At 43.2% G+C, this 18,253-nt stretch overlaps 1 protein-coding gene across 1 annotated transcript in view; it reads right to left on the bottom strand.

The window, feature by feature from the left end:
- Positions 1–7,747: 7,747 nt before the first annotated feature.
- PRKAR1B (protein kinase cAMP-dependent type I regulatory subunit beta) overlaps positions 7,748–18,253 on the bottom strand; it is a 99,837-nt gene continuing 89,331 nt past the window's right edge. The window contains exons 9-10 of the mRNA XM_075718679.1: positions 8,352–8,433; positions 7,748–7,920 (exon numbers count right to left, since the gene is read on the bottom strand). Coding sequence (XP_075574794.1) covers positions 7,748–7,920; positions 8,352–8,433 — 255 coding nt within the window. The remainder of the gene's footprint in view (positions 7,921–8,351; positions 8,434–18,253) is intronic.

Genomic DNA, 18,253 nt, shown 5'->3' with positions numbered 1-18,253 from the left:
TGCCTCTCACCTGCTCCTCCGGCTGGGTCAGAGCAGTAGCTGCAGCCCAGCTCTGCTCCTGGGGGTTGAGACCGAGAACCTCCCCAGGGAAACCTGGGGAAGGAAAAACACATCTCGCCTCATCCTGTAAACAGCAACACCCGCAGGACTGCAAATCCCAGCCTGGGAAGGGATCTGGCCCATCACCTGTGCTGCCCTCTGGCAAATGCATCGGCTTGCGGTGCCGGCGCGATCGCTTTGTTTTTTCCCCTACCACATATCCCCAGTGCCGGTAGCTTATTTCAGTGTGGGTCCCTCTGAATAATACATTCATCTGCAGTCCTTCCCCCACGCCGTCCTCAGCAAGGCCTTCATTAGTTGAATACAGTGGCTCAGCTCCAGCACGCACAGCTGCCGTCACTGCTGCAATTCTTTCGCCTTGAGAAAAAGCATATACAATTTAATATGCTCCTGGCACAACAGCTTTTCTGTAGCAGAGGAGGCGGGTTTGTTTATGGCTATTTTGATAGGGCAGCTTTCATCCGGACACAGGTTCTGCTGCATCTCCCCGCTCGCACAAGGGTGCCTTTGTTGGTCTGGTTCTCGTGTTCCTCGGAAACCTCTGGCCGTTTCGGTACCTCCTCCTGCCCCCTGCAAATACAAGTTTTAAAAAGCCCTCCTTGGCTAATCCTGTATTTCTCTAAAAGCTAAATCCCGGGCTAAGAGCCAGAAATGCGAGGCAATAGGAGAGGGTGGGATGCTTTACTGGATACGTGTCAAGGATATGAACCATCCTGCCATCTCATGGGAATTTGGCCCATGGTAGCATGTGCTGGATGCATCTGAGCGCCCGCGTCAGTGGGAGCAGAGCTCATGATGCTGCCGGCGGCCGTTAGCGGTGGCTTACAGGCTTGCCAGGCTCAGGAGCAGCAATATTGCTTTCCCAGATAGCTTCCTCGGCCTCGCCAAGAGCCATAGGAACCGTGCGCAGGGGCATGACTCCTTCCTCCCAATTGCAGGACCAAGACCAGGGCTTTTCTGTCTCTGCAGGAGTTGGCGCTAAGAGATGCAGATTCTCTTCCGGCAGCGATTCCCGCAGTCATCATTACGCAAGTTAAACTGTGAACAGTGATGCGTCTCCCCGCTCGGTGCTTCTGCAGCACGTTCAGCGCCCCAGGCAGGGTGGGGTGCAGAGGAGATGCACCTCCAGGCTGGAAAGTCTCAATCAAATAACCCAGAGTCTGCAAACGCAGCCAACTTCTATCTGGCAAATTGCTTGAGCTGCCCTTGGATGAGAAGGAGAAATAATCTCTTGTATTTTTCAGCTGCTAAGTCTGTTCCTTCTCACTGCTGTAGTGGAAATAAATGGTGGGAGGGTTTAGCCAGCACTAATTCATTGCCACGTTCGATGCGAAGTCCCTGTGACTTTGTGCTTGGCCCACAAATACAACTGAGAAAATGAAACGGCTAGAAATACGACTAATCATCCGATCATCGTAAACACATGGTAACGAAACAGAGTCACTCTGTAGCGCATATAAATTCCACACATGTGGAGGAATGCAAAGCAGCTATTGTACCCCCACTTTGCAGATCCATTTCACTATTTTCCCAGTTTATCTGGAAAATACATACTGCATGGTACTGTACGTCGTATTTCACTGCTATGCACCATGATGTCTTCTAATGGAACAATCACCATGCTTGTAGTCTAAGGGCAATACAAAAGTGCTTTCAAATAATAACAATACATTTTCTGTATAAAGAGAGGATAGGGAGTAGCCACTTCCCAGAAAGGCTTGATTTCCCTAGAGCCAGCAGTGTGAACATCCAGAGCGCCAGTAACAGCAGGCAGTGGTGAGAAAATCCCTACCTCATCATCAGTCTATACGTCCCGTCTCCAACTGCCAGTTCTTGCAAAGAGCGGAGGCTGTTAGCACCCACCAAGGGTAAGGTGAACGCACCTGGCGAGTCCTGGCAGCGCGAGGCTCGATTTATCCCATCGGGGCTTGGGTGAGGGGCGCTTTTTTGGCAACTCCACTCTTTCAGCTTCGAACCGAAGCTGTGGGTAGAGAGGAGCAGCGTTCTCGCAGCCCAGCTACCAGAGATCACGCAGCAGTGCAGCATCTGCCAATTCATTCAGCACTGCTGGCCCATGCAGCAACATGGCACGCTGCTGTTCCATGTTTGGAGGCAGTTTATACTGGAATAGGAGCAGTCTTCTTGGGTAAAATGATTATTTTTTTCCTCCATGAGAGCTCACGACTTTTTTAAAGAGAACTCTGCATACTTAAAATTGCCTAAGCGCAAGAGGATGGGACATGTGTTGTAGTTTGTCTGGGCAGCGGGGGCTTTCTGTGGTACTTTTGCAGAGACTGACTTGGAAAGAAGGATTAAAACACGGCTGGGGAGGGGCTGGAGCACTCATAGGCAAAAAATTAACCATGGACTTCTGAGATAGGAGTCAGAGTATGCCCAAGGAGACACTCATGCTTTCCTTTCCTTTCTCAGGCGAAGTGCAGCCTCTTTTCTAAAAGCTGAATCCAGATTTTTAGACATCAGAAGAATCACTCTGGTATTGGAGCCTGATCAAGCACAAAAAACATCCTCAGCCTTTGCAAAAATACCAGATGGCTGCAGATGCCAGCTCCTTTGGCCAGGCAGCTTTTTTAGAGAAAAGGCCAGCTTGTTGTGCAAGTGCTGCATCCCAGATAAAACTCTGCCGAGCAGCAAAGAGCCATAGAGAAACCCTTGGAGGAGGAGCATCAAATCCAATGCATTCCCGTAACATCAGATTTTCGAGGCTACACATACGCTCATATCCAAATATGTTCTTCTCCCCAGGGAACTGGGACCTACAGAAGTGACTCTGGCTGTGGAAATACTCTTACGAGTTTCTGAGCAGTCATGCGCATTTGAAGAAAGCGAAAACGAGCTCCAGTCAGAGTTGCCAAATCATTAGAAACAAATTAAAAAAGCATGCCTGGGAAAGCAAGAGAAGATAATTCTGTCTTTAAATGGTGAGCTGGTCTTTGAAATATCAAGTGAGACCCCACCTGGAGTACTGCGTCCAGCTCTGGAGTCCTCAGCACAAGAAAGACATGGACCTGTTGGAGCAGATCCAGAGGAGGGCTACAAAAATGATCAGCGGGATGGAGCACCTCTCCTATTGAAGAAAGGCTGAGAGCATTGGGGTTGTTCAGCCAGGAGAAGAGAAGGCTCCAGGGAGACCTTATTGCGGTCTTGCAGTACTTAAAGGGGGCTTATAAGTAAGATGGGGACAAGACTTTTTAGCAGGGCCTGTAGCGATAGGACAAGGGATAATGGTTTTAAACTAAAAGAGGGTAGATTCAGACTGGATATAAGGAAGACATTTTTTACGATGAGGGTGGTGAAACACTGGCACAGGTTGCCCAGAGAGATTGTAGATGCCCCATCCCTCGAAACATTCAAGGTCAGGTTGGACAGGGCTCTAAGCAATCTGATCTAGTTGAAGATGTCCCTGCTCACTGCAGGGGGGGTTGGACTGGATGACCTTTAAAGGTCCCTTCCAACCCAAACCATTCTATGGTTCTATGATTCTATGAAGTGTGAGCTTTTAAACCAGCTAGTGCTCATTGTGTCAATGGTGCAACAACAAAAAAATGTCTTCCTCCTCTGCTAACTCCCATCCACCTGCAACAGTCTTTGTATTCATGTACTGCATGAACAGCAAGCAATAGGATCTCTGGCTCTCGTTAAGATCATCATGGTTTTGCCTCTGCACAACATAATATTCTCTCTCGGCTGCTACACAGAAATGTGCACGAAGAACAAACATGATCTCCTCCATAAATAGGTTGGTGAAAGGATTTATGCACCATTTAAGAATTCAAAACTGAACGTGATGCACACACCCCATGCAACCTTCACAACAGAAGAAATGTTGCCCTTTGTGCGGTCACTCCACTTCTGAAGACCACTTACTGCAAGAAAAACAAACCAGCACCCAGCAACCAAGCTGGCATGCACTGGGATTTCTTGGTTCTCTGCCACAGCTCTTGTTTTCCACCAACACCTGAACAGGTAACATGGTGTCAGACTGTGCTTGCTTGAGGATCGAGGATTCAGAGGGTTCATACAACTCCAGAACTTCAGGCACCCATTGCCACAAAGCAGTGGGAATGCTTAAGAGAGCTTACAGTAATCTGATACACACGCTAAAGCCTGGTCAGCCACATGGGCCTTGTAAAAAACCTGGAGGTACAGTTAGTTTCTATTAAAAAAAAAGTCTTTTCTTTTGTCTTGGGAGTCCTGAAATGGCTGCGACACAATTAAAACCAACTGAAAAAAGAATGACAATGAGGAGTGGTGAGATGCTCTTTTCTGGGGAGCGTGGGCTGGTAATGTCCTTCTGGAAGAAGCTCAGAGAGAGTGGTCACTTTTGATTGCTACATAATGTGAGTAATTCTCTGGAAAGACCAGTCCTTCCCGCCTGAATCATAGCAAAGGTGGGAAAAATAACACACTCCAAAAATGGAAAGCTGGACAGCCCTTGGATGCCGGGAGCCGCCCAAGATTCCTGTGTGGGGGCCACTGCAGAGAAGCTGCATGGAGTGAATCCACACGTCCTGCATACTGCTCTGGGGTGACGGCTGCAGCACCCGAGCCAAGCTTGGACCACAACACACCTACTTAAGTGGCCACCCAGAGCTCTGGTGGATACCATAGGTAGTGTGGCATTAACAACATGCTAAACACCTCTTCTTCACCCAGAAGCCATACCTTCCAGTCCTTCAACCCATGCATTCACCCTGATGCAGGAGATACAGGTGGTTCTTTCAGAGGCTCTGCCTTCTCTGAGAAGTTTGTCCTCAATGCAGTTCTCGGCCAGCCCATTGCATGAACATAAGCCATGGCAGCAGCATGGTACATCTCTGGTGCCAAAAATGGCTTTGTGCTTCAGTCCCAGGGCAGCTGCGCTTCTAAAAATCCATGCATGACCAGAAGTTGAGAGGAATGACTGGGACAGATTCCCTGTGTAGTGGGGGCCATGGGCTTTGTCTGTGATACTGGGGGGAAAAAGGAACAGCACTGGTATTTGAGAAAGAGTCTGTTCTTCCCCAGTTCTTCCCACTGACTGTACAACAGGCTCACCAGCAGTCCTGCGGGTTTCAAAGGTCTACGCAGGGTCCCTACAACCAGCGAGACTGCTCACATACTTCATGTTCCCCATGTGCTTAAATGCCTGGCTAAACTGGCATCTAAAAAACAACATGAAAGTCCAAGAGACACCTTGAACCCCTACATCTTTATGAAGACATATATGGTTACACAAGAAATTTTTTTCTTCATGCTTATCCTCCAGAAAACCAGTTTGGTTTCCATTACTATATATAGCACTGGGATTCTTGGTCTATTTTTTGTCCCTTTGCATCTGATTATTGTCAGTAGAGTTCAAACTTTTTATGATATGCAGATTTTAACTAGAACATGACTTCTATTCATACAGACTCCCATTATTAATAAACCCACAATGGCCACATATAATGTAGAAGAATTTTATTCATACCGTAATTCTGTCCCATCATCCACTGCAAATACTACAATTATCTTTAAAATGTAATTGAATATCATTTTGTTCCACTTAAAGCATAGGAATCCTGGTGTTAAATGGTTACACTTCTCTTAAGATTGCTTGTAACAGAACCATAATTCAAATGTATTTTCCATGAGCTGTAAAGGTTTAAAGCAAAGAATCTGTGGGGTGTGTGTGTGCTCGAGTAACTTCTAAACAGTGAGGCTAATACTTGGTGTTTAACAAGAAACGTATCTTGCATATTATGCGAAACACTCACAACTTTTTACCAATACAACAGAAATGCAATAGGTAAAAGAACAAACATGAGTGACCGTTAAAAAATATTTCTTTTAAAAATTGCACAAGAGAATACAAAAACAGTGAAGCAAATCAAAAGTTTTGCAAATGCATAAACATTTATCTATATATATAATGGGGGTCTGCCTATATAAATGTACGTGATAAAAATTGCAAGGGTGAAAAATGTGAATGGTCATATTTAATAACGTGCGCAAGAAGCATAACATAACCATAATAAATAGTAGCGACAAATACACACTGACAGGACCACTGAAAATATGCTGAAATAAATTAAGCACCTTGAAGTGACGAGAAGAGTCTGAAGTCGAGAAGCAGTCAGCTCTGTAAAAACCCCTGTGGGCAGCTACTGGAATATTGGGCCCTCTTGGTGGGAGTCAATAGGAAAGTCCCAAGTTAGTTTTTGTTAATTCCAAAGAAGAAAGCACATTGCATGTCAGTAGGAGTAATTTTAGCTGTGTTCTTCACTAACACCTCTAGTTTCAAAAGGGAGATTGCTGCCTTATTTCATTGCATAACCTTTGGCATGTACAAGGTACAGAAAGTCCGGATTTACCCAGAAGAATACTATCATAAAGAAGAAATAGAATTTTGCCACAACTGAGAAGCGGGCAGTGCTATTTAGGGTAGCCGAGATGCAGACCTTTGCTGCTGTTAGCAACACGTTTTCCTTCAAAGGAAAAGCTTCCCAAAGAATAATCTAAATGATCCCATCCTTGAGGGCTGCACAGCAGAGCAAGGTCTGGATCTGCAAAAAAGCTCCATCCAAGAGGAGACCCATGTCTAGGCAGGGCAGCAACAACCACCAGCAAGGCTGCATGCACCTGCAGGGAACTGGGCTCGAGGAGCTTCTTGCAAGATCCTGGTGCTTTTTCGTATGTAATACATGTCTTTCGGAGCAGAGGCAGCATTTTGAAGAATATGTTTGGCTTTCAGAAAATCCTAAAAAATCCTAAAATGTAGTCATATACTAAAGGAAAGGCGTTTGAATTTAATGAAGTGGACCTTATTAAAAACAAACTGCTGTTGTTGCCCCTGATGTACACCTGACATCATCTCTTCAGTATTTCATATAATAGTCAGAGAAGTGGCTGAGGACACTCTGCTGCCGATAAATGTTTCAAAGCCCACTTAATTCAGTGGAAAAGTTCCCATTGGACTTTTAAGGGATCTAATGCAAACCTTCATTTAAAAAAAGCTGAGGACTAAAGGCTCCATCTGAATTCTTACAAACCATTGTCCCTTCACCTCCACACAGAAGACTGGAGCAGGCTGTTTGGCTTAGCTTATCCTACAAAGCAGACCTGAAAGGGCTTGTAATGTGGAGGAATATGGCCCCTGTATCTAAGCCACAAACAAAATGACTCAAAAGCTCTACTTTTCCCTGGCTTGCTGGAATGATCAAAACCTTCCTCCAACCTTCCCTCTTAAACTGCACGACTGCCACTCACCCCGTGGGATTTCAGAAACCTCCAGTCCCTAACCAGTGAAAAGTCTTTTAAAAGTGACAGGTAGAAGGGACATCACTTGATCAAAGCAGCTTGACAAAAGGTGAATAAGACCAACTTTAAAGATAATGAGGGAAATAGAAATTAATATGTATTTTAGATAGTTAAAAACAGAGTTTTAAACTGTATGATCCAGCAATAGGTAGAAATCTTGCCTGCAAACCAAGAGCCTAATCTTCCCCAAAGCTAGTCTTATCCAAACAGTTGTCTTCCTACTTACACGGTACATGAGATTTGAACTGACATCCACTACGTGACATAAACAGAAAAAATACACAGAAAATGCACACTTCTTATGTTTTTCTTCATAAAGCTATGGAGCTGCACAGAGCAAATTTAAGTGCACAAGGTCACACAAAGGCAGCTTTCCAGAAGGAATCATTTAGACGGTGAGTGAAATGAAACTGTTGTATCTCTGAATGTTTCTCTTGAGGATTTCAGAACAAGGACCGAGCACTCGTTCAAAGCGGGGCCGATCCAGCTTTACGCACTTCAGAGGTCCACGTGCCACCACCGTAGCAGCCCGGGGCCGATTGAGCAGTAACGCTATCTCACCTGGAAATAGGGATAAATACGCTGTCACACGCCCTGTGCCTCTTTTTCGGAGGGTGCATATTCTAGCCACCCTCCGGTTGCTTTGGTTGTAGAACATCTCCTTTTATATATATCTTGATAGACACTTTACATAATTCTGTTGACAGTACAAATGCATTACACATGCATAATGCATGCGTGTAAAATGCTTTTGAAAACAAATGCTTTCAGACTCTTTTGCTGATTCTGGATCTGTCTCCTGTCAGCTACACTGGTGTAACCAAGGAATGGTTTCAGCTTCAGTGAAATCTCTCAGCATCGCTGAAAGCAGCAGCTGACCTATGCATAACCCCTCGCTTGTAAAAGAGTAGAACACTAATTAAAACAATAACTACTTGATACAACTCCATGTGCCAGTCTTTCTGAACCATGCTTAAGCTGAATTTTCTTACCAAAATAATCCGACGGACCAAGTCTTCCAACTTCAACGTACTCCTCGTTGTCAGACCTGCGCTGCAGAACAGAAGCTGTGCCCTGGGAAGAGAAGTGCAGAAAGTCAGTTGGCTTTGCTTAAATCTGTTATGCTTTAAAAAGTATCGAGTTCTGAGTATTTCTTTTTGCATGTTACACTCCTTTAGTTCTGCTGTGGGAGAGATGACATTATATATGAATGAAAGGAATTAAAGAATTAAAAAAATCCATCAGTATCACAAACTTGATTTCTCTCTTATGAATTGTTTGGATGCAGACAGATTCAGCTCACACAGAAGAGGAACGGGACAGAATTCAGTAAATCCTGTTGAACTAATGCAGATCATGCTGTGCAAATATATGCTTTGATATAGTTTATAAATATGTTCTGGATGGAAGCAGAACCTTACAAGAGATGCAGAGAAAATGTACATCATAAGGAATAAAAAGGCAATTTTTCCAGTCATGGTCTTGGGACATGATTTTGTAGAACAGCAACTAGAGTTTATGCCTTACCTGATCATTCACTGGATCTATTGCTGAAATGGTTGGTAAAGGGAGTTTTTGATGCTTGTTGCAACCAAGGGTGATTTTTTTTAGTGGTTTTACCCGCTTGTGGCCTGTAGTGATCTGGACACCTGCGAGTCAGTTGCTGGAGAGATGGAATGTGTCTTGTCTCCACTACCCTTAATAACTGCTGTACTTGACACGTGCTAATACATGCCAAAACTCAGTTACAGTCTATTTAAACCTTCAAAGAGGTTTTACAGGCAGAAATATTCTAACCTGGAGGAAATCTTAAATTATTGTGGCATAAAGCTTTATGTAAAGTAAAGGAATAGAGAAGGTATCTGCTTTTCTGGAAAAAAATTACAGTAACATATGAAATTATCTTCTGAGTCCAAACCTAAAGCATAGGAAAAGGCAAAATGTTAACATATTTTGAATTGAACTGAAATTACAAAGATTTTTAAAAGCCAAGATTTTTAAATAGACTGGAGAGCCATTTTTCGACAGTGCAGTTGGAGAGCATCAATAATGGTTTTTTAAGATTTTCAGCTTGGAAAGTAATGCGTGGGGGCTGATCCTGTCCCAACCAGGACAGGGAAGGGGAGGAGACACAGTAATGTGGACTACGCTCGGAAGGTTGATGCCAGTTATTGCAAAATATCACAGCCCTCACTCTGCAGTTTAACACCCAAGTCTTGAGTTGCTTGGTTCGTCGGCGCTGTCAGTGCCTGGAACCAGCTGCAGGACCACCCCAGCTTGGAGCATAAACCTCCCTCCAGTGCAGGGTATTCAGTGCAGATTCACTGGCTGCAAACATCCTTCCTTGTACCAGAAGAAACTTGTGTGGTGGGGGGCTTGAGGAGACACTGAGCACCCTGATACACCTTGGCTTCAATGCAGTTAGAGGCACTGAGCACCCTGCAGAGCCAGCCCTTCACCTTTGCACTGTGTTTAAATATACCTTATAGTATCCCAAACATTGTCATTGCATTGCAAATCTGAACAGCAACGTAAGGCTGCTTCAGGTCTGGCTTTCATTTTTCTAGGACCTGAGGGGCCCAGGAATAACCAAAGGTGGTAGAATATCCATTATTATGTAGCAAATGATCATCATTTGCTTTCTTCTGAACAAGCACTACTAAGCTGCTGTAATACTGCTGTATTGCATCATGTCCTATTTCATAACAGGGTTATTTTTAAGCCCATATACTTTACAAATTGCTGGGCCACTCTCTAGGCTAACTTATAATGTAACCTTTATGTGCTATATAAATGAAGAGGTAAATCTTATTTCTGCTGATGCCAGGGACCAGAAGCAAAAATCAAATAATGTGCAAGTATTGTTTGATACATGCTAAGCATCTGATGGTTTTTATACAGACTTGGATGTACATCAAACTAATCTGACATGTTAGAAGTTATAATTTCTCATTTTGCCCATTAGCAGTAACCTGTGCTTAGTACAAATCCCTAGATATCAGACTGTCAACACGTTACATTAGTCATGACAATTTACCATTCCACCCCATCATGCATATCAGTATTACAAAAATACTGAAGAAATACCAAGGCTGTAAATTCACAACCATTTGAAAACAATCACAAAACTCTTCTCGGCTTCAGTGCTTTCACTCTTAATGTGCCAGGCAGCTGATGGCAGAAGATACAGAACCATGTGCTTGGCACAATGTGCATGAGCAAGGGTACCTGAACTGGACAAGGTTGTTAAGCCAAACATACAGGGGAAGGTCAGGTTTGGTCCTTTGTGGGGTTTGTTTGGGGATTTATCTACCATTAAAACATGCTGTGCACATAAAACTGTCCACAGCAAGTGTAAGGCTGTCCACAGAAGTAACTGAAAGAACTGGATATAAGTAAGTGATTTGGTGCCTGTCAAGTTTCCAGCAAAAATTCCTTATCCTTGATATAACTAAATTGTTCCGCCAAAGCTGCTGTTTTCCAAGATCTTCCAGTAAATCTGCAAAGGCATGAAAATGCAGAGATAGTGTAATGAGTTGTTATTCACACTTACTGCAAGTTTTCAGAACAAACACACATTCATAAGCAGCATTCTTGGAAATACCCCATACACAGAATAATGTGTATATGGACCTCTCCCTTGCCAAACTTCAGATCAGGTGCAGCTCGCTAAATGGATGCTGTTCTTACTGCCTGTGCACTGTAGACGGCATCAGCTTCAGAACCGCTTCCAGCCCCTGTCCTCCTCTCCGTCCCCATCTGGAGCCTGGCAAAAACCTAACCCCTTGACCCAAATAGCTGTCTGCAATCCATGTCTCCAGTCTCTGTCCCAAAACTATTTTTTTTTAAACTTTTATTACAGATGTTTTATTACATAAAACAAAAAAAAATCCCCAAAGTAATCATATTGACCGCCCAGGTCAAAGAGAGAAAGGACTCAATTCCCTACTGCCCACCTTGAGCATGTTGCCATAAAGGTAATCACAACATCAAGCAATATTGCTTTCATCTCCCCAAGTATCAGCTTTTATTGTGGCTAATATTTTTTTGAAAGGGTCCATATGATATAGGACTCCAGTAAGTCGGTCTTCTGAAGCAATTTCTTCCACTGTTCCACTACAGTCGGTCTTTTTAATCCAAGAAACACCATGATATCTGTTGGAGGAGGACAGATGTGTCTGGCCTCCACAATAAACACTTGGCTTGGCAGGATAAAGCAATGCATATTCCAGATACGTATTTTTCCACTCTTGTTTTAACAGTCACATAGGCTTTTCCCGTTGCCCAGTGAGAACAGGTCTATCACGGAGCAAAAGAAGTTTCCTGAAACCCTGACAGCGAGCACCCAGATGTAAGATCTGATTATGCCGTTTGGCCTCTTGTTGCGCAAGTCACCAGCTCCACAAGTACATCCTGGAGCATTGTCACAGTGACCTTCACGGGAAGACTGTCCAGACCATGAAACAAAGAAGATGTATTTATAATTATCTATCTCTATCACCTTCACTTTGCGTGTCTTATCTCTGGGAACAATGCTATTCTGACTGTATTAGAGGAAGAGTCCAATTGTAAACGACCAGTGTAACCAGGGCAAAAATAATACAGAAATAAAGTAATAAAGAATAAAATAAAATACTACAGAATAAAATACTACAGAATAAAATACTGCAGAAACAATCCCTTATTATCCATAGTCTTAATGAAGTAGTAAATTAATTCAATGCTGACCCCTACCCTTGTTCCCATCACAGGTTTCATGGCTGTATTTTATTTTACTTTACTTGTCAAATCTTTCCAACGCAGTTCTTGAGCTTTCTGTCCTTCTTGTGCTTTAGCAAACCCTACGTCTTATAAACGATACAGCTGAATAAATCTTCTGAGCCCTGTCCCGGGAGGTATGGGCATTACCTAGCAAGGATTCAAGGGCCTTATCACTCTCACCCCCAAAAAGCATTTTGTCTCAATTGGAAAGATTTCCCCTTAAGCGGCACACAAAACTTGGCAAGGTCAGTCTCTCTGAAATAAACTGCACGATCCTAGATTTGCAGGGTCAGGCTATTTAGTGCTGCTCAATTTAAAATACTGTCTTGTACACCGATAGCCATTTCAGCCTCCTACACCACTGCGCGAAACCTACAGAGCACAGGCTCAAAGACTGTCAAGAAGTTTGACACCATTTAATAAATCAGGACTTTGCGATGATATTAAACTGAAAGCAGACAGGCATGTCTTTCTGCTAGCAGACACTTGGGAGTGAAATGATGATCTTCAGTGGATCCAGGAATATTCCCTTTCAGTCACTGGGGAGTGCCTGTATTCCCAGGAACCGATATCATTAACCTTCTCTCCTCTCCTCCAAGTAAATACGGGCATCTTATTGCAAAAACAACAAGAGTAGCAGTTCCAAAAGCAATGTGCCATCACCACCTCTCTGCCATCCTCACCCCACGCACCTGCTCACTCCCTCTATCAGTGCTCTGTCACGGTGCTGAGAGTACTTATTCATGTCTTTCAAATGCATCAGCAGTTTGTTTTGTAAAAATTTATGGCTTAGATACGGCACCATAATTTAAGATATAAAAAATAAATTAAGGTTTATAATCCATGAGCTCCCATCCTCTCCAAAGTAATGAGATTTTGATAAATGTTTCACTTTTAAACTATCGGACCATACACATGAGTGAGACATCCTACAGCGGAAAGACAGTGACCCATCTGGATCAACATTGAGATTCCCAGGCCTTATCCTAATGTACTTATAAGCACTAACTGCTGCAGGAGCCCTATTTTTATATTTGAGTATGAATCCTATAGCCAGAAGTTGGCCTAAGTAGCCTGGCTACAAAAGGCAAGTGTTCATGACGCTAAAAACTGAAATCCTGTATTTTTTCCCGTATTCCAGCTCAGCGGATCGGATTGGACCATTCCCAGGCAGCACAAGGCAAGATGTGGTGGACAGTGATGTATCCATGTCACCTCTGGGTGGGACAGGCTGTGCAGTATGGTCCTTCGCCAGGGGCAGGGGGTGGGAAGGGGAATTCAGCACTGTTTTAAAAAGTTTTTGATTTAAAAGCCAATCTTGTTGATGTTTTGGTTTTGCTGGTCTAACCTCCCATTTTAAAGATACAGCAATCAGTAAAAAATATAGTGAGGTTCCATCTGTAATAAAGGACATACTTATCTTTATTAAAATTGAAGAATATTTATTCTACCATGAGTGTATGCAACATCAATATCTATGTCCTTTTGATACACTAAGTATACAGAAAAAATTACTGCTTTTTAAGGAAAAGAATTTTAATTTTCATAAGCAGGAAGTTACTAATTCTCTTTCCATTTTTATTTCATATTTTTTTACTTCTTTTTTAAAGAAAAGCACAGAAGACAGTTTTTTTCCCCATGCCCTCAAAATGTTACATTTTTATCCTAGTTTTGAGCTTAGAAAGTTTTTCTAGCCTATTTTGTTTTCCTCTTCACCATCCACTAGAGAAGAGCAGCCCAGTCTATAGAATTAGAGATGGAAAAGGTCAGGCCAATCCATCTGCTATTGCTATTAACTCTATCGATTGCTATTATGAACATGCCTTTGCTCTTTCTCACTTTGTTAATCCGCACACTCCATAATTCACACATTCAAAAGATAAGTTTCCCTTCACTCCACAGTCAAGCAAACCCTCATTATATGTCGCTATTAAATCTTTGCTAAGTTACTACAAAAGACGAACGAAGAGGCTGTGAAGCGGTATAAAATGCTCCTGTTCACACAGCGAAGCAAACAGGACTGCCTATAGAGACTCCTATTGGTTTTAATGGAGGCTATAGCAGATCTGAAATGAATTAAAAGATCTTTCACACGGTATGATTCTGGGAGTATTTTATTTAATTGCAGGCAGGACAAGGTTTGTGGAAGTAATATCTTTTATTAGATCAACTAGCATAACTAGAAAAGAGAGAAGAGCTTTTGGGCACACATGCCTTTCTCCAAGTTGCCTATTTCTCCAGATACATCTAATAAAACATACCATTTACCTATGTACAAACACTGTCTGAGCAATGTTCTTACACTACCATAGCTACAACCATGGTAAGTTACACCTTATTTGGTCATATCTGCCTGCTTACTGGTTCACGCATGCAATTAAATCACTCATAGAGCATCTCCAAATCATCACCTTAAATTAAGAAGAGTCAAAAGCTATAGGTCCCGATGCTACAAAACTCCTGGAAACAGCGATCACCTAGTGAATCTGCGAGACCTGCTAAGATCTGTCAGCTAATATTTCACCCTCCGCTTTAAAAAATGATCATTTAAATTGCTGATGTGAAACCTCAAGCAACTTTGGTCCAGTTCAGCAAACTTCACTTTTATGACTATCATTTATGATGCGGCTGTTGTAATGCCTGTTGAGCGGGTAAGGGCTACAAGAACAGACCCCAGGTTTGCATTGACTGAAAAGGTGGTGGTTGCTTGGTTTGCTTATCGCTAGCAAGTGAGTTTGTTTCTGCATCCAGTTAGGGTTCACTGCAGATTACAGTGCAGAGATGAGACAATGCCAATGCCCAAGACAAAACCATGAGCTACTGTCAGCTTTAGAAAACAAATATACAACTTCTATGCATTCAGCTGTTTAAATTGGGCCATGACTCTGGAAATCTTGAGTGCCACTGATTTCAGCGGATTTTCAGAAAGCCAGCACCTTGGGAGTTATCTTTAGGATTAATAGTGCAATGTCAAATGAGCTCAAAAGGCAGCGTTACAGTAGGAATGGGTGCAGCGTGGTACCCATACAAATTCCCTGAGGGAGAGCAGTGCTGCAGAAAGTGCCTTTACACTGAAACAACAGCAGTGACAATGTCTATGATTATCATTACATCGTCATCGTAACATTATAACATTAATGCATCATATTCTTATTGGCCATAATTCTCAACAACACTAATGCACACTGAAATCTAGTAAAGATGGAAAGTAAATGTTGCTACCCAGCTGGCACAAATCCTATACATTAGCTCTACAGCCACACTTGATACCAAACAATCTGCAGTTTGCCATGTGTACCAGCTATATCACACCTGCATTAAGACTTCTACGTATGTCTAAACTTCCACCACTTATGCTACCGAGGCACAACTGTATTAGTTCAGGAATAACATCCAGACCCGAGATAGAGGAACAAAGCTGTCTAGAGCAGTCACCAAAATAGTCACAAACATAAAGGTACTTTAAAAAATGACAATCAATCATAAACCAAGTGTAGGTTGAAACAGCAGAAACAACTGAGCCACAGGGCATTTCCTAGGGACATGCAAGAGGCCAGGGTTAAGGCCCAGACATGACTACACCCAGCCCATCATTAATCACCAGGAAACGCCTTTGCCTTGATCATTTCGTATTTAAAATCATAGATGTTTGACATGGGAAGACCTTTTCAATCGTTTGTTCATGCTCTTATTGCAGTATCTCAGGCAACCTTCCCCTTCACTGTTTCTTTGATACAGTCTGCATTAAACCTGTGCTGTACCTAATGCATTCCCCTTGAAGTAAAAGAAATGTTTTTAGTAGATGGAACAAGACAAGATTCGGGCAGAGAGAGACCAGTAAACATAGTGAAAAGCCAAAAGAAGCAGAATACACTGCACCAGCTGCAATTTGCTTCATGCATGGATAGCCCTGCAATACCTATGCAAAACAAAGCGGGCTTTGCACAAAGAATAAAAAAGTGGGATTTTTTTCAGTAAGCCTTTCCAGTTGAAAGGCTTTTCAGAATCACAACATGAAGTTTTATAGTCTTTTGACTTCAGAATGTTGCCCTTGAGCCACAGCAGCAGAGCTAACATCAGGCTAGGTGTCTGACAGAGGTGTATTCATGTGTTGGGGGACTCAAGACTTCATCCACAGTCATCATCATCCCCCATCATCAGATGGGGGAACACCACAGTGGCCTCTGTGCTCCCCAGCCTCGATGCCACGGTAGTCCCGTGCTTCTCTTCTATACCACCCAGTTGCCAAGTGGGACTGGGAAGCCTGGGAGCACAGGGATGGTGACACAGGGGTAAGGATACAAGGTCTGAACCATGGGAGGAGCCCCTTGCCTGGGGTGTGATCCTCCTTGGCTAGTTGTCCTGGCTCCATGCCCAGAAAGCTGGAAAGCAGTTGCACCGCAGCTTAGCTTTTGGGGTCCCTCTGCATTTTTATCTTTACTCCTTTCCTAGGGTTTTAGATGCCCCTTTTATTAGACAATCAGTCCACCTGTCGTAGCGGTGACAAAAAGCTGATCTGGTCAGTAAAGGTGGGCTCAGATGCCGCGTTTTAATGAATCATCTCAGTGATACTTGGCCTTGACTAATCAGTAGCTTCTGTGGGAAAACAACTGAATTAATATTCATCACGGTGCCAGATTTTAAAGACCGTCTGTGCCAAGCACTGTGGATTATTGGCAACAAGGCACTGTTTTCCTCCCTCAGACATGTCAGCATACAAAGCAATAAAAGTCACAAAGGAAAAAAAATGTTGCATTTTAGAGATCCCTTCTACAAAGCTAGCCATTATCTTGACTCTCTCTGAAGCCAGGAAACGTCCACTGAGTCAACATAAAAGTGACTCTATAATGGGTTATTCATCAACTGTTCATGTTTGTGACTGACCTGACAGGGCTCATCTCCTGGAAGCAGACAGTGCAGAGCGCTACCACCTACAGCAGGGGCAGGGTTGAATGCACAGGAGAGAAAACAAGAAAACAGTGCTGAACCTCCCTCACCCTGCCCACAAAATCCTTTCTGGTGAAAATCGTTTTTAGCTGTTAATGTTGTTTTACGGCCCAATTACTCCTACCACCATCTGCTTCTTTGTGAAAACATTCTGTAGATACTGAAGTAACCAGACCAAGCAAAAGGCTGAGACAGACATCATCACTGAAGTCTCATAACTAATGCTGTGACCAGGGCTGGGCGAGCAGCTGTGGCCAGCTAGGGCAACAACTTCTGAGCAAGAAATAAAACTTGGAGCAAACTGGGACACGAGAGAAGGGAGTTTATCATGGAGATCAGGAAAATCCCCCATGGAAAGCTCTCTTTAAGTCCTTACAGTTGGCAAATCTTGTGTATTCGAAGGACCAAATAACTGAAATTCAGAAGAAAAAAACTCATGTGCTTAAAGTTGCCTCTTCCTGAAAGCACACTGCAGAGAGCCTTGCACACTCCACAAAATCCACAGTACACAGCTAATGAATGAGCCCTAAGGGGCATATTCTTTCACTAAATCTACAGTCATCTCAACAGTATCTTTGCAGAGGAGGGACAAAAGCCATCCCAGTAAGGGACAGCTTTAACATGATCCAGAGAAAGAGCTGAACTACAGCAGGGATTAGGAAATTCTCCATTGCTCTTCTACCAGGTTGGATACCACTATATTTCAGGTCTTGTTTACATTGCAGTATTTTTGCTTAAAGACAGAGAAGTATTCCTCAGGGGAGCCTCAGGACAGAGCTCCTAGCTCCCGAGACAGCAGATCCTTTTAATTTCAGTTTAGATTTAATGTGCCTCGGGCCATAAAGTTCTTGGTCACGTTGACTAAGTGCTTTGAATCAGGGCTTGTGAGCTCAGTCTTCAATGCCAAAAGAGCTTATAAGGATTCTGAGAACCTCCTGAAAACCTTGAGGGGTAAACAGCCTGTGCTGCTCTCCTTACTCACATGGAGAGGTATTTCGTTACCTGGGAACCTCTGCTGCTTTTGCAGACTTCCATGGTAGGAAGACACTACTGGACAAGACTAAAGAGAGAAGAGTCAAAGCATCAACCATACCTTAAAGCAAGTATTAGCTAGGTAAACAGTCACAGGCTGTTTTGAAGATGGAGAAAATCTAGCACTCTGATTTTTATGAAAATTCAAATGGAG

Source organism: Pelecanus crispus, chromosome 11 (assembly GCF_030463565.1).
Source record: "Pelecanus crispus isolate bPelCri1 chromosome 11, bPelCri1.pri, whole genome shotgun sequence".
Lineage (NCBI taxonomy): Eukaryota > Metazoa > Chordata > Aves > Pelecaniformes > Pelecanidae > Pelecanus > Pelecanus crispus.
Note: the sequence above shows the minus strand (reverse complement) of the source record. Positions and strands in the feature narration are given on the sequence as shown.